The sequence below is a fragment of the Pteropus alecto genome, unplaced genomic scaffold (assembly GCF_000325575.1).
Source record: "Pteropus alecto unplaced genomic scaffold, ASM32557v1 scaffold78, whole genome shotgun sequence".
Lineage (NCBI taxonomy): Eukaryota > Metazoa > Chordata > Mammalia > Chiroptera > Pteropodidae > Pteropus > Pteropus alecto.
Window position 1 is genome coordinate 17,489,856 of NW_006443124.1, and position 20,383 is coordinate 17,510,238.

General features: G+C 43.9%; 1 protein-coding gene across 1 annotated transcript in view; it reads left to right on the top strand.

Moving 5' to 3' along the window:
• OBSCN (obscurin, cytoskeletal calmodulin and titin-interacting RhoGEF) overlaps positions 1-20,383 on the top strand; it is a 145,428-nt gene that overhangs the window by 2,101 nt on the left and 122,944 nt on the right. The window contains 7 exon segments of the mRNA XM_006923370.1: positions 123-392; positions 510-770; positions 1,486-1,794; positions 2,224-2,490; positions 3,098-3,373; positions 3,848-4,123; positions 4,690-4,965. Of these exon segments, the coding sequence (XP_006923432.1) occupies positions 123-392; positions 510-770; positions 1,486-1,794; positions 2,224-2,490; positions 3,098-3,373; positions 3,848-4,123; positions 4,690-4,965 (1,935 nt within the window).

The following is a 20,383-nucleotide window of genomic DNA, read 5'->3' on the forward strand; positions in this document are numbered from 1 at the left end:
CCCCACTCCTTGCCCTGCCCCGCCACTCCGCCCCTTCCCCACCCACCACACTCCCGGTGCCCCTACCCGCCTCCCTATTTCGCCCCATCACGGCGCCTGGCTCATCCGCCCTCTCCCCGCAGAGCCCGCGGTGCCCTTCAAGAAGCGGCTGCAGGACCTGGAGGTGCAGGAGAAAGAGTCGGCCACGTTCCAATGCGAGGTGCCGCTGCCGACCGCGGAGGCCGCGTGGTACAAAGAAGAGACGCGGCTGTGGGCCAGCTCCAAGTACGCCATAGAGGAGGCGGGCACGGAGCGCCGGCTGACAGTGCACAATGTCTCGGCCGACGACGACGCCGTGTACATCTGCGAGATGGCCGAGGGCAGCCGCACGGTGGCCGAGCTCGCGGTGCGAGGTGGGCGGCCAGGGCACAGGACACGGAGGGTGGGCTGGTTGCAGGGCGGGAACCCACGAGACTGGAGGGCGGCGGGCGGGGTTCCGTTTGACCAACCCCTGGCTCTGCCCACCCTAGGCAACCTAATCCGAAAGCTCCCGAGGAAGACGGCGGTGCGAGTGGGAGACACTGCCATGTTCTACGTAGAGCTGGCCAGGCCCGAGGAACCCGTGCGCTGGCTGCGGAACCACGAGGAGGTGGTGGCTGGTGGCCGCGTGGCCATCACCACTGAAGGCACGTGCCACACACTGACCATCTCCCAGTGCAGCCTGGAGGACGTGGGCGAGGTGGCCTTCGTGGCTGGGGACTGCCGGACGTCCACCCAGTTCTTCGTGTCAGGTAAGGGCCTGGGGAGTGCTCCTCCGACTGACGACTATGCCCCTTGTTTGGCGTGGAGCATGCTGGGTGGGCTTATGCTCAGCAGCTGCAGGGAGGGTGCAGTTCTGGTTCCCTTAGACCCCGAGTTGTTTGCAGTCCTCCCTCACTATGGAAAGTAGGAGTCTTGGTGGCCCTCTAACCCACCAACCAAATTAGAAGCTGGAGATTGTTCTAGAAGCACAGTGTATGCGCACGTGTGTGTGTCGTCCTATGTGAGCATTTCTTCTTTTTGTGGACTTTGGTGTCCGTATTGTGGATTGGGTGGCAGTTCCCTACCCTACCCTTGCACACGGGCCTCAGCACCTTTGGGAAGGTCGCTGTGCTCTGCCTCAGCCACTGCCCAGCCCAAGACCCCAATGCTCTGTCGAGGTCAAGGCTGAGAACTAGAAGATGTCTGTTCCCAGGCCACACGGACAGCTCATGGTGGCCCTGGGCAGTGTGGCTGCGGAAGCCAGGATGCCTTTTCTGCTACAAGTAGAAAAGTGGCCAGAGGGCAGGGCCAGGAGTCACGGGCCCACAGCCTCCCCTTAGGCTGGCCTTCCGCACCCCCTCCGCCCCCCGGCCTGCTGGGTTGTGGCCATTTCAGAGCTGGGATTCTGTGATGCCCTTCTCCTGGGTGATCCTGGACTTGGGGAAGGGGATCCCAATAAGTGACAGGGGCCTGTGCTCTGCCCAGCCCCCAGAAAGCCGCCCCCGCATGCTCCTGAGGCCCCTGTGGTGAAGGCTAGGACAGAGAGCTCCGTGACCCTCAGCTGGTCCCCCCCACCCCATGGGGACCGTCCCGTTGCCATTGATGGCTACCTGGTGGAGAAGAAGCGACTGGGCACCCACACCTGGAGCCGGTGCCACGAGGCCGAGTGGGTTGCCACACCCAAGCTGACTGTGGCTGGTGTGGCCGAGGAGGGGGACTTCCAGTTCCGGGTGTCAGCTGTGAACAGCTTTGGCCAGAGCCATTACCTTGAGTTTCCAGGGACTGTCCACCTGGGTAAGTGTGAAAGGTTCCACTCCCCATGGCTTGCAGGTAATGGCCTGTGGGGCATCTGCTGCCGAATCACCCAGACCTAGAGTATAGTGTGACCCCAGTGGCCCATGGATCCTCTCTATTAGGGAGGACCAGGGCCCTGATACTGCTGGAGTGTTCTCTGTGGGAAGGGACCCTGAGACAGGACTTGAGCCCCCAGGAACCTATTTGTGTCCACAAGCCCTAGGGGACTAGGTGGCACAGCTGCCCTGTCACTCCCAGGTTTCTGGGATTTGGAGGGGATCTTGGGTGGCTCTAACTTGTCCCTACTCACTCCTGAGCCATGCACCTTCTGGTGGGCTTCCTGGAGGAGGAGGCATTTGGCTCCTGGGCTTTAGGGGAAGAGGAGGTGAGGGCAGGGGCCTTGCTTCTTCCTGAAGTTCCCACCTGCAGTTCCTCAGCTGGCTGTGAAGACACCTCTGAAGGCAGTGGAGGCAGTGGAGGGCAGTGAGGTGACCTTCTCTGTGGACCTCACTTTGGCTTCGGCGGGCGAGTGGTTCCTGGACGGGCAGTCTCTGAAGGCCAGCAACGTGTACGTGATCCGCCGAGATGGCACCCGGCACACTGTCACCATCCGCTCAGTGCCTGCCAGCCTGCACGGTGCTGAGCTCAAGTTTGTGGCCAATGGCATTGAGAGCAGCATCCGCATGGAGGTCCGAGGTAGGGTGACCCCTGCCAGTGACCCCCAGGCCTCTCTAAGTTCTGTTTTCTCTGGGGGGTGGGGCCAGGGGGAGATTGTGGTCCCCAGGCCCCAGTGCTCCTGGAGAGTGCAGGTGCTCTGCTAGGTATGTGGCCCCAATGAGTGAGGCCCGACAGTGGAGAGGGTGTGCCAGGCAGCCTGCCCAGGCTGGTGGGAACCCCAGCCACAGGATGTGAGTGGTCAAGGGGCTGGAGGCCCCGGGTGATGCAGAGCCTCATGTCTCCATCTGTCTGCTCCCACTTCCCTCCCCCTACTCCTCTTTCCCCTCTTTTCTGATTGCTTCTCCTGGTCTGCATCTTGTCCTGTCTTCCTTTCTTGCTCTCCCTGTCTCCCTCCACCATATCTGGTTCTCACTCTCTTTCCACTTTTCTGTCCACTACCTTCTGCCCCCTGCCCTTCTGTTCCCTTCCCCCTGTCAATTTTCTCCTCTGTCCCTTCCTCCTCTGTTCTCTTCCCCCTCTTTCCACTCTCACTCTATCTACTCTGCCTCTGTTTCTTCTCCTCTGCTTACTCCTCTCTCTCTGCTTTCCCGTCTGTCCCCTCCCCCCTTTGCCCATTCCCCACCAGCGGCCCCAGGGCTGACCACTAAGCGTCCAGCAGCAGTGCAGGAGGTGCTGGCCCGACTGCATGAGGAGGCACAGCTCCTGGCTGAGCTATCGGACCAGGCTGCAGCTGTGACGTGGCTCAAAGATGGCCGGGCGCTGCCCCCAGGCCCCAAGTATGAGGTGCAGGCTTTGGCGGGGCAGCAGGCACTTCTGGTACGGGACGTGGTTCGAGATGATGCTGGCCTGTATGAGTGCATCAGCCGTGGGGACCGCATCGCCTACCAGCTGTCGGTCCAAGGTGTGTGTGTGTTCATGTGTGTCTGTGTTCTCCTGGCCACTGCCACAGCCATAGCTGGCTGGGCTTTTTGTGTCCAGCTCTGGGAAGGCTCCAGGGGATTTGGGCAGTGGGAGCTGATGTTCTCTCTAGAGGCATGGGTTTGAGGGCTGGCTCATTTAACCCTGTGGGGCAGTGGTTTAGGTGACCCTCCCTCGGGGTTGGGGGAGGTTTGGCTTAGTTGACCCCATGGGGACTGGGGGCAGGAGGCTCAGCTTAATATGGGGGTAGGTGGGGTCTCCCACTCAGTAGGGAGAGGGATGCGTGGGGGACAACCTAGTAGTCCATGGTGCTGGGTGGTTGGAAATCAGCTGACCCTGTCTGAAAGGGACCCAGACCAGGGTCCTGCCTGGTCCCGAAGTCGGGAGCGCCTCTGTCCACTAGCGCATGGGCCTGTGCATAACACTCCTCAGTCTCCTGACCCTGCGGCCCTTGCAGGACTCACACCCTTTCTGCACAAGGACTCTGCTGGTGGCTGTGTGGATGCAGTGGCTGGGGGCCCAGCCCAGTTTGAGTGCGAGACTGCAGAGGACCACGTGTCAGTGCGCTGGTTCAAGGACGGCACAGAGCTCGACCGCTCCTGCCTGCGCTTCTCGCAGGAGAACATGGGCACACGGCACCGACTAGTGGCTACCTCGGTCACCAGGCTGGACGAGGGCACCTACTCATGCCGTGTGGGTGAACACTCTGTGGATTTCCGGCTGCGTGTCTGCGGTGAGCACATGCCTCCTGGGCTTGGTGGGTGCAGATCAGGCCCCATTTGGCACTTGCAAGACCAAGCCACTTGGCCAGTCATTTATTCTGCTAATGCTAGGGTTGTGGAAGATTCTTCGATTTGTGGAAAGAAGTTACCCACAAAACATTGACATGGATGAAGAATGTAAGATAAAAAGGAAATATGAAGTCCTTATTCTCCTTTTAAAGATGAAACAAGGCTTAGAGGACTCAAAAGCTGCTAGAAGCATCCTCAGTAGGATAGGCTTGGATCTCGGTGAATCTGAGGTCTTGGTTCTTTCTAGAACTGGGGCTTCTCGGTGCATCCTCTGAGTCCTGCTCTGCCCTAGCCGGGCCACCAGGAGAGTCTCGGCCACCCTGCTACACCTTCCTCCCTCTGTCTCCAGGCACTGGTCAAGCCACCCGTGCATGGGAGGGCTGTGTTGCAGTACGTGACTATGAAGATCCCCTTGAGGACCTGCAGCTGCCTGGGGTCTGAGCCGCTGTCGTGGTTCCAGGGCTCACCTCTGTGCATCCTCTAACCGTGCATCCCTCCCTGTGTCCAGAGCCCACAGCCGTGTTTGCCAAGGAGCAGCCAATGCGTGGAGAGGTACAAGCTGAGGTGGGTTCCAGCACCACACTGAGCTGTGAGGTCGCCCAGGCGCAGACGGAGGTGACGTGGTACAAGGACGGCAAGAAGCTGCATGGGAGCTCGAAGGTGCGCATGGAGGCCAAGGGCTGTGCCCGGCAGCTGGTGCTGCAGCAGGCAGGGAAGGTGGACGGCGGAGAGTACAGCTGTGAGGCCGGGGGCCAGAGGGTCTCTTTCCACCTGGATGTCACAGGTCAGTTGACAAAGCAAACATTTGGCCACCAGGGGAACAGGCCTGGAGGAAGCCAGTGTGGGTGGGGTGGGGCTAGCTAGTGGGGGGCAGCACTCAGCAGCTTCATCAGGCCCATTTGGTCAGTTACCTGGTGCAAATACCCCCAAAACGTAGAGGCCCGAAAGAACAATTGGTTACTGTTCATGATTTCATGGGTCAGTGGGGATGGTGCATTTCAGCTGGGACAGGAGGAGCCAGCCTGGCCTCATTCATGTGGCTGATGTCCCAATTAGGATGGCTTCCATGGACAAGGCTGGCTGGGGTGACAGTCCTCTCTCTTCTGTGATGTTGGCTGGGCTCACTCCTATGTCTGGAACCCCTCACGACATCTCATCCACAGGCCTTTCTCCATGTGGACAGCATGGGCTCCTTCATGTGGTGGCTAGGTTCCCCTTGGGGAATAGTAGATGCTACAGGGCTCACTAATGTCTGTTTATGATCATCCCAGAATGTGACCTTTGTGTCTGTTGTACAAAGCCAGGTGTAAAAGCACCCTGGTTCCAAGAGGTGGAAAGTAGACCCTTGAGGCTAATCAGAGACCACTTCCAACAGTGTATCACAGGGATGTCACAAGGACTCAGGCTCTTTCTGAGCATGTTACCTTTTTCTTTCTAATGCTTATTGCCTCATGGTCATAAGATGGCTTTCACAGCTCTAGCCATCACGTTCAAGATGGGAAAAATGTGAAAGAGTGGTTTTTATTAATCAATCAATTAATTAATTAATTAATTTACTGCTGTGCAACAAATTACCACCAAATCAGTGGCTTAAAACAACACCTGTTGATTGGCTCACAGTTCTGTAGGTCAGAAGTTTGGGCATGGTGTGGCTGGACTCTTTGTTCAATCTCAAAGGCTGGAATCCACAAGCCACTGGCTTAGTTCTCTGAGGGTCCTCTTCCAAGCCCATCCAAATTGTTGGCAGGATTCTTTTTTGTGGTTCTGGGTCTGTGGCTGTTTCCTGGCTGGTTGGTAGCCAGGGGGTCGCTATTGGTCCTTTGTGATGTGGCCCCTCCATCTTCAGGCCAGCATAGACAATCCTCTTTATGTCTAGTTACTCTCTTATTTAGCATCTTTGGCCAGGAAAAGCCCCTCCCTTTCAGGGCTCACCTGCTTAGGTCAGGCCCTCCCAGGGTCATTTCCTTTTGATGAATTAAGAGTCAGCTGATCTGGGACCTAAATTCCTTCTACAGAAGCCCTTTAGGGCAGTGCCTGGATTAGTGTTTGGTGGAATAGCTGGGAGAAGCTGTGACTACTATGGGGCAGGGGTCTTGGGGCTTTTCTACCTAGCACAGGCAGTCACCTGCTATCCCCTCTGTTTAGAAAATGGACAAGAGCCTGAAGCAGATTTTCCCTTATGCCTCCTAGCTGGGTGTGGGTTCCATGGCCATGCATCACTCCAGGCAGCTGAGAAGGTGAATCCCTGGCCTTCCTGCTTTGGTAGTGGGACATCGAGGGTTGTGTGTGTCCATATCCTTGTTGGGGACCCTTTAGAGGTGGGTCTGCTGGTGGGGGCTGTGCTATGGGTCTGGCCCATGCCCACACCAGGGTGGCCAGTGCCCTGATTTTGATGTCCCCTTTGAGGCTGGCTGTGGAGGGGTCAGAGTGTGGACTGGGTCAGACCTCACTCGTGATTCTTAGTAGCTGGGTAACCTAGGGCAAGTTGTTGATGTTGTGTCTCCTCAAAATCCATGCCCACCTGGAACCTGAGATTGTGGCCTTATGCTAAAATAGGGTCTCTGCAGATGTCATCAGTTAAGGATCTCTAGATGAGCTGACACTGGATTAGTGGGTCCTGAATCCAGTGACAGAAAGGAAGGGGGGATTTGAGATACCTGGGGCACCAGCAGCTGGAAGGGACAGGGAGTGTGGCCCTGTGACATCTCGATATTAGCCTTCAGAACTAGAAGAGGATAAATTCCCATTGTTTTAAACCCCTATTTGTGGTCATTTGTTCCGGCTGCCCTGGGACCTCTTGTAGTCGCCCTCTGTGCCTCAGTTTCCTCACCTGTGAAGTGGGCTAGTAAAAGAACTTCTAGGACTGTGCTGAAGGACTGCCACTCTGCAATGGCTCTGGCTGCCTCCCCACAAGGCATTGTGAGTCTTGGATGCTGGGGTTCTGGGGATGAGGCAGGTAAGGGAAGGGGGCTTACCTTGCTTGGGGGTGGGCCAGAGGCCCAGGCAGCAAGATCCTCATGTTGGGTCGGGGGGGTGAGCCCAAGTGTGTCGAAGGTGGCACTCCGGGGAGTGTGCATGCAGCCGGGTGTCGGGAAAGTCCTGGACGTCAGCAACTGGCTCTGTGTGAGGGTCGGGCAGAGGACTGAGCAGGAACCATGCCAGGTTGTTATGGCCAAGCTTCTCAAACTGAGGTTTTCCCTTGGGGACACACTACTCAAAACCAGGGCATACCGGCTTGTGTGTCCACAGGCCAACTCAGCTTTGTCACGTTTATGCACAAGAGAGGGGACGCTTACCCCTGGGCCAGAGGCTTCCGAGTGGCCATGCAGCGAGGGGCTGGAACCCCCATAGGCTGCCACAGCTTCACCCTAAACTAATGGTCTTTGCATAGAGTTTTCTTTCAACAAACTTCTTGAAAAAATTTAAGGTGCCCCTCCAAGGCTTTCTTAGCAATAACATCTGTGCAGTTTGCACTGGAGAGGCTAATTCTGTTTTCTTCCGGTGTACGTTAAATTGACATGCTACTGTTAAGATAAAAATCGTCCACTCTCACTCCACTGGAGGCCTGCCACCCACTTCGGACACTTAGGCTGATGTCTCTCACCCAAGGGAGAAGAGTTGTGAGATGGGGTCATTGGTGACACAGTGAAGCCCAAACCACTAGTTTCCAGTGAGCGAATTTGATGTATAATGGGACGGGGATTCTCATGTACTGTTAATTCCACTTCTTGCCTTTTTTTGGGTCCTAAAGATGTTTTTACCTAAGAACATGCAATTTCCACCCACTTGCCTTAGGAAAGTCTCTGCTAACACAGAAGTACTGGAAAATTTGGGTATGTCATTATTTCAGCATCATGCTGCATTTCAATTAAAAAAAAAGGAAACCTGTAAGGGGAGGTGTGGGATGAGTTAGCTTGTGAAGCAGTGGATACATCTCTCTGTGTCCCCTCACAGACAGCACAGTGTTGCACCCACAGAGGGGAGCTGGGCCTCATGGAGTTGTGTGTGTCCACATCCTTGCTGGGGACCCTTTAGTCCGCGTCTGTTGGTCAGATCGTGGCTGCTGCTTTAGATTTTTGATACGGTGGATTATGTTGGTTGTTTTTTTTTAGTTGAGTAATTCACAGGGCACAAAATTCACCTTTTTACAATGTACAGGGCTGTGGGTTTTAGTATATTCGCAAGGGTGTGCAACCACACTACAATCTAATTCTTGAACATTTTCATGACCCCAAAAAACCCTGAACCCAGTAGCAGTCACTCCCATGTCCTACTCCCCAGCCCCCGGCTACTGCTAATCCATTTTCTGCCTCTCTGGATTGACCTGCTCTGGACATTTCACTTAAATGGAATCATGTGATACGTGGCCATTTGTGTCTGGCTTTTTCTGCATAATGATTTCAAGGCTTATCTATGCTGTAGCACATGTCAGTATTTCATTCCTTTATATGGCCAAATAATATTCCATATACCATCGTTCGTCTATTCTTTCATCAGCTAATGGACAGTTGAGTTGTTCCCACTTAAAACTTTTTAAAATTATTTATTTATTTTAAAATTTAAGTATAGTTGGTATACAATATTATATTGGTTGTATTAGTTTCAGATGTGCACTGGTAGTACTTTGAGATTTTTATACCTACGATGTTACTACCCAACTAATTCTAGTAAACATCTGTCACTATGCAAATTTATCACAATATTATGACTATATTTCCCTTCACCTTTTTCATTCATCCCCCCACCCCATCCCTTCTGGTCACCATCCTTTTGGTCTCTGTTTCTATGAGTTTGTTTTTGTTTTATTTTGCTTTTTTTCTTTTAGATTCCACATATAAGTGAGATTATATGGTATTGGTCTTTCTCTGTCTGACTTATTTCACTTAACATAATAATCTATAGATCCATCCATTTTGTAAATTTCAAGATTTCATTACTTTTTATTGTTGCTTAATATTCCATTGTATGTATGTGCAACTTCTTCTTTATTCATTCATCCATTGATAGACACATACCTATATCATATCTTGGCTATTGTAAATAATGCTTCAGTGAACATAGGGATGCATACATGTTTTCGAATTCGTGTTTTCTATTTTTTGGATAAATACCTAGGAGTGGAATTGCTGGGTTGTATGGTAGGTCTGTTTTGAGTTTTTTGAAGAATCATCATGCTGTTTTCCATCATGACTGCACCAATTTGCAGTCCCACCAACAGTGCATGAGGGTTCCTTTCTCCACATCTTCGCCAACCCTTGTCTGTTGATTTATTGATGATGGGCATTCTGACAGATGTGAGGGGATATCTCATTGTGGTTTCCATTTGCATTTTCCTGATGATTAGTGACGTTGAACATCTTTTCATATGTCTGTTGGCCATCTGTGTTCTCTTTGTAGAATTGTCTATTCAGGACCTCTCCTCATTTTTTATGAATTATTTGTTTTTTGGGGTGTTAAATTTTAAGAATTCTTTATAAATTTTGGATATTAACCCCTTATTAGATGTATCATTGGTGAATATCTTCTCCCATTTGGTATGTTCTTTTTTCATTTTGTTGATGGTTTCCTTTGCTGTGCAAAAACCTTTTAGTTACAGTCCCATTTGTTTATTTTTTCTTTTGTTTCCCTCACCCGAGGAGATATATCAGAAAAAAAAATCACTAAGAGCAATGTCAGAGAATCATTGCCTAAGTTTTCTTCTGGGAGTTTTATAGTTTCGGGTCTTACATTTAAGCCTTTAATCCATTTTGAGTTTATTCTTGTATATGGTGTAAGAAGGTGTTCTAATTTCATTTGTTTTGCAAGTATCTGTCCAGTTTTCCCAGCACCATTCTTAAATTTTTTTTTATTGAAATATAGCTAACATAACCAGCATCACTTTTTAAAGAGACTGTCATTACTCCATTTTATATTTTTACCTTATTTGTCATAAATTAATTGACCATGTAAGTGAGGGTCTATTTCTGGGCTCTCTGTTCTGTTCCATTGATCTGTGTGTCTGTTTTTATGCCAGTACCATGCTGTTTTGATTACTATAGCCTTGTGGTATAGTGTGAAATCAGGGAGCCTGATACCTCCAACTTTATTCTCCATTTTCAAGATTGCTTTGGCTATTTGGGGTCTTTCTTGGTTCCATATAAATGTTAGGATTATTTGTTCTAGTTCTGAGAAGAATGTCATTGATATTTTGATAGGAATTGCATTGAATCTGTATATTGTTTAGGGTAGTATGGTCATTTTAACAATATTAATTCTTTCAAATCATGAGTGCAGGTCTTCTTTAATTTTTTTCTTCATTGTCTTACAGTTTACAGAGTACATGTATTTCACATCCTTGGTTACATTTATTTCTAGGTATTTTTTGATGCAATTATAAATGGAATTATTTTCTTAATTTATCCTTCTGATTGTTCATTATTAGTGTATAGGAATATGATGGTTTCTGTATATTGATTTTGTATCCTGCTACTTTACTGAATTCTTTTATTAATTATATTAACTTTTTAGTGGACTCTAGGGTTTTCTATATATAGTATCATGTCATCTGCAAATAGTGACGGTTTTATTTCTTCTTTTTCAATTTGGATGCCTTTTTTTTTTTTTTTTATTGCTGTGCCTAGGACTTCCAATACTATGTTGAATAACAGCAGTGAGAGTGGGCATCCTTGTCCTGTTCCTGATCTTAAAGGATGTTGTTAGCTGTGGCCTCGTCATATATGGCCTTTATCAAGTTGAGGTATATTTCTTCTATACCAACTTTGTCGAGAGTGTTTATCATAAATGGATATTGAATTTTGTCAAGTGCTTTTTCTGCATCTATTGAGATAATCATATGATTTTTATCTTTGGTTTTGTTGATGTTATGAATCACATTAATTGTTTCGTGAATGTCGAACTGACCTTGCATCCCTGGTATAAATCTCACTTAATCATGGTGTAGGATCCTTGTAATGTGTTGTTGAATTCCATTTGCTAGTATTTTGTTGAGAATTTTGGCATCTATGTTCATCAGAGATATTGACTTGTAATTCTCTCTGTCTCTGTCTGTCTCTCTCTGTCTGTCTTTTTCTCCATCTCTCTCTTTTCTCTCTCTCTCTCTGTGTCTCTTTCTCTTGTTATATAGATTTTTGTTCACTTCCATTTGCATGGAATATCTTTTTCCATTCCTTCACTTTCAGTCTGTGTGTCTTTCGATTTGAAGTGAGTTTCTTGCAGGCAGCACATAGATGGGCCATGTTCTTTAAATACATTCTGCCACCCTATGTCTTTTGATTTGAGCATTTAGTTTATTTACATTTAGAGTAATTTTTGATAGGTATGTGCTTATTGCAATTTTGTTAATTGTTTTTTGGTTGTTTTTGTTGTTCTTTGTTCCTTCTCTTGATCTCTTTCCTTTTGCTTTATTGGTTTTCTTTAGTGTTTTGACTGGATTCCTTTCTTTTCATTTTTTTTGTGTATTTTTTGTAGGTTTTGGTTTATGGTTACCATGTGGTTTATATATATCCATCTGAATAGCAGTCTGTTTTAAGCTGATAGGCATTTTAGATCATTCACATTTTAAAAGCACTACATTTTTACTCCCCTCTCTGCTCTTTATGTTTTCAATATCTTTGATATCTGTTCTTTATATCTTTTTATTTGGTGTATCTCCTGATAATTTATTATAGTGATAGTTAATTTTGCTACTCTTGTCTTTTGACCTTCCTATTAGCTTTTTAAATGGATGATTCACTGTGCTTATTGTATATTTGCTTTTATCAGTGAGATTTTTGTTCTTTCCTGCATTTTCTTTTTTCTTGTGTGGCCTTTTCTTTTCTGCATAAAGAAGACCCATTAACATTTCCTGTACAGTTTGTTCAGTGGTGATGAACTCCTTCAGTTTTTGCTTGCAGGAGCAAATGGTAACCTTGCTGGATAAATTATTCTAGGTTGTAGTTTAGTCCTTTCAGCACTTTAAATATTTCTTGCTGCTTCCTTCTGGCCTGCAAAGTTGCTTCTGAAAAATCAGCTGATAGCCTCGTGGGGTTTCCCTTGTAGGCAACTTGTTTTTTTATTCTTGCTGCCTTTGAGATTATCTCTTTATCCTTAACTTTGCCATTTTAATTACAATATGTCTTGGTGTGGGCCCCTTGGGGTTCATCTTGTTTGGAAAGCTCTGTGTTTACCGGACCTGGATGTCTGTTTCCTTCCCCAGATTAGGAAAGTTTTCAGCTGTTATTTCTTCAAATATTCTTTCTGCACCTTTCTCTGTCTCTTTTCCTTCTGGAATCCCTATAATGTGAATGTTAGGGCTCTTCATGTTATCCCAGAGATCTCTTATACTATCCTCATTGGGTGATTTACACCATTCTGTCTTTTAGGTCTCTAATCCATTCTCCTGTACTAACTAATCTGATGTCGATTTCTTCTAATATATTCTTCATTTCAGGTATTGTGTTCTTCATATCTGATTAGGTTTTAAAAAATTTATTGGGGGGACATTGGTTAATAACATCATATGAATTTCAAATATACAGGTCTATAATACATCATCTGTGTGTTGCATTGTGTGCTCAGCATCCAAAGTTTAGTTTCCCTCTGTCACCATATATTTGAGCCCCTTTACTCTCTACATCCTCCCCCCACCCCCCTTCCCTCTGGTAACCACACTTGTGTTGTTTGTTTTTATGAGTTTGTTTGTTTTGTGTGTTCATTTGTAACTTTGTTTTATATCCCACATATGAGTGAAATCGTATGGTTCTTGTCCTTTTCTGATTTATTTTGCTTAGCACGACACTCTTAAAATCCATCTATATTGTTGCAAATGGCAATATTTCATCCTTCTTTATGGCTCAGTGATATTCCATTGTACATATGTACCACATTTTCTTTATTCAGTCATCTATAAAAGGATACCAGTTGTTTCCATGTCTTGGCTACCATGTATATGCTGCAGTGAACATAGAGGTGTATATATCTTTACAGATTAATGTTTTTAAAATTTTCAAGTAGATACCAAGAACAGGTATTGCTGGGTCATATGGTAGCTCTATTTTTAATTTTTTGAGGAACCTCCATGCTGTTTTCCATAGTGGCTGTACCAGTTTACATTCCCACCAGCAGTATGAGGTTCCTTTTTCCCCACAGCCTCTCCAACACTTGTTATTACTTGTTGATAATAGCCATTCTAACAGGTGTGAGTTGGTATCTCATTGTGGTGTTGATTTGCATTTCTCTAATAGCTGGTGAAGTGGAGCACCTTTTCATATATCTTTTGGCCATTTATGTGGCTTCTTGGGAAAAGTGTTCAGGTCCTCTAACAGGTTTTTTTTTTTTTTGGTTGAGTTGTATGTGTTCTTTATAAATTTTGGATAGTACCTTCTCATTGGAGACATTTTTTGCAAATATCTTCTCCCGTTTGGTTGCTTGCATTTTTGTTTTGTTCATTTTTTTTTTTTTTCTGTGCAGACATTTTTTAGTTTGATGTGGTCCCATTCATTTGCTCTTGCTTTTACTTCCCTTGTCTTTGGGGTCAAATTTGTAGAATCCTCTCAGACTAGGGTTCATAGTTTAGTACCTATGTTTTTTCCCATGTATTTAATTTTTTCAGGTATTATATTTAAGTCTTTAATTCATTTCGAGTTAATTTTTATGTATGGTGTCAAATAGTAGTCTAGTTTTATTCTTCTGCATGTGGCTTTCCAATTTTCATAACATCATTTATTGAAGAGGCTTTCCTTTCTCCACTGTATGATTTTGGCTCCTTTGCTGTGAATTAGTTGCCTATAATTTTGGATTCTCAATTGTATTCCATTGGTCTGTGTCTCTTCTTCTATTGATTCTATACTGTTTTGATTATTGTAGGTTCGTAGTATAATTTGAAGTCAGGGAGTGTGATACTTCTGGTTTTATTCTCTTTTTCTTCAGGATTCCTTTGGGTATTTGGGGTCTTTTGTGGTTCCATACAAATTTGATGCTTTTTTTTGGTTCTATTTCCTTGAAAATGCCATTGATGGAGATTGCATCAAATCTGTATATTGCTTTCCATAACATGACCATTTTAACTGTGTTGATTTTTCAATCCATGAACATGGAATATCTTTCCATTTCTTTGTGTCTTCTTCAATTTTTTCAACAATGTCTTGTAGCTTTCAGTGTATAAGTACTTCGCATCATTTGTTAAATTTATTCCTAGGTATTTTATGCTTTTCATTGCAATTGCAAATGGAATTGTTTTCTTCATTTCTTTTTCTGATATTTCATTGCTAGTATATAGAAACACAATGGATTTTTGTACACTGATTTTGTATCCTGCAACATTATTTGTTTATTGTTTCTAATAGTTTTTAGGTGGATTCTTTAGGATTTTCTATATATAAAATCATGTCATCTGCAAAAAGTGACAATTTTCTTCATTGTCAATTTTGATGCTTTTTATTTCTTTCTCTTTCCTGATTGCTCTCACTAGGACTTCCAGTACTATGTTGAATAACAGTGGTGAGATTGAGCATCCTTGTCTAGTTCCTGATCTTAGAGGAAAATTGTTCAGTTTTTTAATATTGAGTATGATATTAGCTGAGGGTTTATCCTATATGGCCTTTATTACATTGAGCTACTTTCTTTCTATATCCATTTTATTGAGTGTTTTAATCATAAATGGATGTTTTATCAAATGCTTTTCCTGCATCTATTGATATCTCATATGATTTTCCTTATTTTGTTAATGTAATATATCATATCGATGGGTTTGTGTATGTTGAACCATCCTTGTGCTTCTGGAATGAACCTCTCTTGATTATGATGTATTACCTTTTTAATTTATTTATTGTTTAATTCAATTTGCTAGTATTTTGTTTAGTATTTTTCCATCTATATTCATCAGAGATATTGGTCTGTAATTTTCTTTTTTTTGAGTTACCCTTCCCAGATTTTGGTATCAGGGTCATGTTGACCTCATAAAATGAGTTAGAAAGTAGTGCCTCTTTAATTTTTCAGAATAGTTTGAGATTTATAGGTATGAAGTCTTTTTTGAATGTTTGATAGAATTCACTAGTGAAGCCTTCTGATTCTGGACTTTTTACTTTTGGGGAGGTTTTTGACTCAATTTTCTTACTGTTCATCGCTCTATTTAGGTTTTTCAGTTCTTCTCAATTCAGTCTAGGAAGGTTGTATATTTCTAAGAACTTTTCCATTTTTTTCTAGGTTACCAAATTTGGTGGTGTATAGCCTTTCATAGTATTCTTTTATATTCCTTTGTGGTGTCCATTGTAATTTCTCCTCTTTGATTTATGATTTTGTTTGAGTCTTTTCTCCTTTTATTTTTTAGTCTAGCCAGTGGCTTGTCAATTTTATCAATCTTTCCAAAGACCCAGCTCTTTGATGCATTAATTTATTCTTTTGTTTTCGATTTCATTGAATTCTGCTCTAACTTTTATTATTTCCTTCCCTTTACTGACTTTGGACTTCATTTGTTCTTATTTTTCTGTTCTTTAGGGTGAAACATTAGGTTGTTTATTTGAGATTTTTCTTATTTCTTGTGTGCCCTGTTACATCAATTTTCCAAAGTCAAAGTGAGGTCTGGGTGGAGCCAGTCTGTGTGCGTGCCTAGCTCTGCCCTTTCTCCAGGTGGGGCAGCCTCGCCTACTGGCAAAGCCTTAGGTACATGCACAGCCATACTGCCCTTGTTCTGCACTCTCTCTTGGCGGGGCACCCAAGCACACATAGTGGCACCTCATTCATCCTGCACAGAGCAGTGCCAAGTGTGGGTGCCACAGAATTTTGCTAGCTCTGCCCTTTTTTCTTGTGAAGCAGTCCCATGTGCACACACAGCAGTGCCCCACTATCTCCACACTTTTTCTGGATAGGGTGGCCCTTCAGGTGGGTACTGCAGTGTTCTGTTGGCTCCATACTCTCTCTAGTTTGGGGAGCCCACTTGCATACAGCCCAGTGAGTATGCGAAGCAGCACCCTGCTGCACCCACTGGATTAGTGTTTGGGTGGAGGGGCCCCTAGTATGCACCAATAGCTGTGGTGGCCTCTGGTTTCCACTGGATCTGGCTCCAGGATGAGTGGCTGGGGATGTGCTACAGCGCCCTTGCATGTCAGCCAGAAAAATATGAATGGGGCTTCCGCCCACTGTCCTCATTCAGGGGAAATGTGAACAATGGCGCTCCCTGGATGCTGTGGTCTGGGGTTTGCCCTCAGCTCCCTCAAGCTCTTGCAATTCCCCAGACTTCTCTGTGCCAACTCTTTTGCTTGTTATGCAGAAGCTGAAATTGGCTCACAGTTGTCTCAGGAGGATTTGCTTTCAATATAGGTGTGCATTCCATGTGTTCTCGGGAGAGGGCGAACTCAACGTCCAACACGCTGTGATCTTGGACCCGCCTCCACGTTGTTTCCACTTTTTGACTTCTGTGGACATTCTTATACAAGGTTTTGTGTGAACATATATTTTCAATTTGCTTGCTGTTCCTGGATCATATAGTGATTTCATGTTTAACTGCTAAACTGTTTTCCATGGTAGTTGTACCATTTTACATTTCCACCAATAATGTGTGAGGGGTCCATTTTGTTCACATCCTTGCTTATCACTTGTTTTTAGTTCATTAAAAAATATATAGCTATCCTAGTAGCCACTGTGAAATGGTATCTTATTGTGGTTTTGATTTTCATTACCCTAGCTGCTAGTGATGTAGAGCATCTTTTCATGTGCTTATTGGCCCTTCGTATATTTTCTTTAGAGAAATGTCTATTCAAATACTTGGCCTGTTTTTTTTTTTTTTTAATTGGGCTATTTATCTTTTTATCTTTGAGTTGTAAGAGTTCTTTATATATATTGATACTAGAACCTTATAGATATATGATTTGAAAATCTTTTCTCATATTCACTTTCTCGATTGTGTCCTTTGATGCAAAAAAAATCTTTAAAATTGTGATTAAGTCCAGTTTATCCTCTTTAGTTACTTGTGTGTTCAGGGTCATATCTAAGAACCCATTGCCTACTCCAAGGTCACAGAGACTGACATCTATGTTTTTTTCTAAGAGTTTTCTAGTTTTAGCTCTTGCACTTAGGTCTTGATCCATTTTGAGTTAATTTTTGTGTATAGTATGAGGATGGAGTTCCATTTGATCTTTTCCATGTGTATATACAATGGTCTCAGCACCATTTGTTGATTTTTTTTCTCCATTGGATTTTATTGGCACTCTTGTTGAAAATGAATTGACCATAAATGTATGGATTTATTGCTAGATTCTCAATTCTATTATTCCATTGATCTATATGCCTGTCCTTATGTCAGTACCACACACATTGATTACTGTAACTTTGTGGGAAGTTTTGAACTTGAGAAATATGAGTCCTCCAACTAGGTTCTCCCCCTCCCCCTACAATTGTTTTTGGCTATTTGAGGCCCCCTGCATTTCCACATAAATTTTAGGATCATCTTTTTAAATTTTGCAAGAAAGAAAATTTGCAAAATATTTTGCTGATTTTTTTGGGGCGGAGGATTGCATTGAATGTGTAGATCAATTTGGAGAGTATTGCCATCTTAACAATATTGGTTTTCTAATCTGTAAGTGTGAGATATCCTTGTATTTATTTAGGTCTTTCAAATTTCTTTCAGTGATGTTTTGTAGTTTTCAGTGTACAAAATGTGCCCTTTTGTTATATTTATTGCTAAGAATTTAACTCTTTTTAATGATACTGTAAATGTAATTTTCATAATTTCATTTTAAAATTGTTCATTGCTAATGTAGAGAAATCAAATTGATTTTTGAATATTGGTATTTATCTCATGACATTGCAGAATTCATTTCTTAGCTGTTTTATTATTTTTTTGTGGATTACTTAGGTTTTCTATACACGAAACCATCTCATCTGTAAATATAGGTCATTTTACTACTTCATTTCTAAAATGGATGCCTTTTATTTTGTATTTGACTACTGATCAAATCCCTTTATTTGTTATACATCTGTTCAGATTTTCTGTTTCTTCGTGAGTCAGTTTTGATGTAAACTTTGTGTTTTTCTATGAATTTGTCCATTTCAGCTAGGTTATCTAATTTGTTGGTGTAAAACTTAATTGTTCATAGGATTCCTTTATAATCTTTTTATTTTGGTAGGGCCTGTATTGATAAATATCCCCACTTTTATTTCTGATTTTAATAATTTGAGTCTTTAAACTCTTTTTCTTGGTCAGTCCAGCTAATGGTCAGTCGGTTTTGCTGCAATCTCTAAAGAACCAACTTTTGCTTTCCTTGTTTTTTTTTTCTATTTTTCTATTATCTATTTTATTTATTTCTGCTTTAGTCATTATTTCCTTCCTTTTTCTAACTTTGGGTTTATCTTGCTCTTCTTTTTCTAGTTTCTTAACATGTGAAGTTAAGTTATTGATTTCTGATCTTTTTAACATAGGCCTATATTTCATAGCTTTGACTTTCCCTCTGAGCACCACTTTCACTGCATCTTATAAATTTTGGTATGTTGTCTTTTCATTCTCATTTATCTCAAACTATTTTCTAATTTTCTTTATAATTCTTCTTGGTTTAAGAATATGTTGCTTAAATTTAACATACTTGTGATTTTTTCCAGTTTTTCTTCTATCGTTGATTTCTAGCTTCATTCGTTGTGGTTGGAAAAGATACTTTGTTGATTTAAGTCTTTTATAATTTATTGAAACTTGTTTCATGGCCTAACATATGAACTATGCTAGAGAATGTTCCATGTGTGTTTAAGTAAAATGTATATTCTGCTGTCATTGGGTGGAGTGTCTTGTATAAGTCAGTCAGGTCTAGTTGGTGTATAGTGTTGTTCTCTACTTCTTATTCACCTTTGTTTAGTTGTTCTATCTGTCATTGAAAGTGAGGTATTGAAGTCTCCAACTATTATTGTAAAACTGTCTATTTCTCCCTTTGATCTGTTAGTTTTTGCTTCATGTATTTTGGGGCTCTGCTGTTAGTTGTGCTTATGCTTATAGTCATCATAACATCTTGGTAGATTAACTCTTTTACCAATACGTAATATAATGAAAAAAAATGTGCGATCAGCGTGAGATGTCTTGTAATGTTTTTTTTTTTTGCCTTAGTGTCTATTTTGCCTGGCACTAGTATAACCGTTTCAGGTCTCTTTTGGTTGCCATTTGATTGGAGCATCTTTTCACTTGCAACCTATTTGTATCTTTGGTTCTAAAGTGAGTCTCTTGTAGACAACGTGTTTATTATTTTTTAAAAAATATATTTTGTCAATCTCTACCTTTTTAGTTCTGTATCAGAGCCCAGTGGCAGGAGAACAGAAAGAGAAAAATGAGTGCGGTTCACCCCTGCCTTTCAAAGCCAGCACTCCTTCACTTGGCGAGACATGCTTCCCTCTCTTCGGGCTTTAAAGATCTTCAGCCTTCATGGCCTGGAGCATGAGAGCATGGAGAATAAGTGGGATGTTCTCTAGCCTCCCTGAATATTTGAGGTTTCCTTACCTAGGTCTTGAGAGACAGAGCCGAGGAGCCTGCTTCCAGATTTCGGGGTCCCCTGTGTATAGAGGGAATCATAGAAGTGTTCCCAAAGCAGAAAGTGCTCAGAGTATGAAATGGAATGATCTCATTTGGAAAGGCAGAGTTAAAAAATCAGCTGGTGCGCAGTTGGTGGGGTTTTTGGTTCCAGTGACCAGAGCCTGACTCCTGGAAGCACCAGATTGCAAATGCAGCAAGAGCTTAGGCCCGAGAGAGGTGGGCAAGTGGAGCGGAGAGCAGTGGACAAAGCTGGAAAACTGTAGAGCCACATCGTTGGGAAAATATGGACCAGAAAAGCCATCTTCCGGCAGTTCAGGGAGGTGACAAGGCTCCTGTTTGTCTGCTTTGACTCAGGTGGGAAAAATTCCCCTAAGAAATGGAAACCTATTCTTGATTTGGGATTGGGGCTTGAATTCATACTGCTAGGAACTCCCAGACTAAGTTAATCTAAAATGGGGATCCAGGCAAGAGGTACCCCTGGAGTACCTGGTAAGAGTACTTACTCAGGAAGGGTACCCACCCCCCACCCTAGGACATACAGAATTTCCATCCAATAAAGAAACCCTGCTAAAGACGCTGTCACAACAAAAATGTATCTGAGGATCAGAGAAAGAATCCAAAATAAACTAGTCAAAAGTTCCAGAAAAGATCAGGATGGGTGCCAGGAACTTTAGATGGTAGAACAACAATATGAAAGAATATCTAAAATAAGCACAAATGA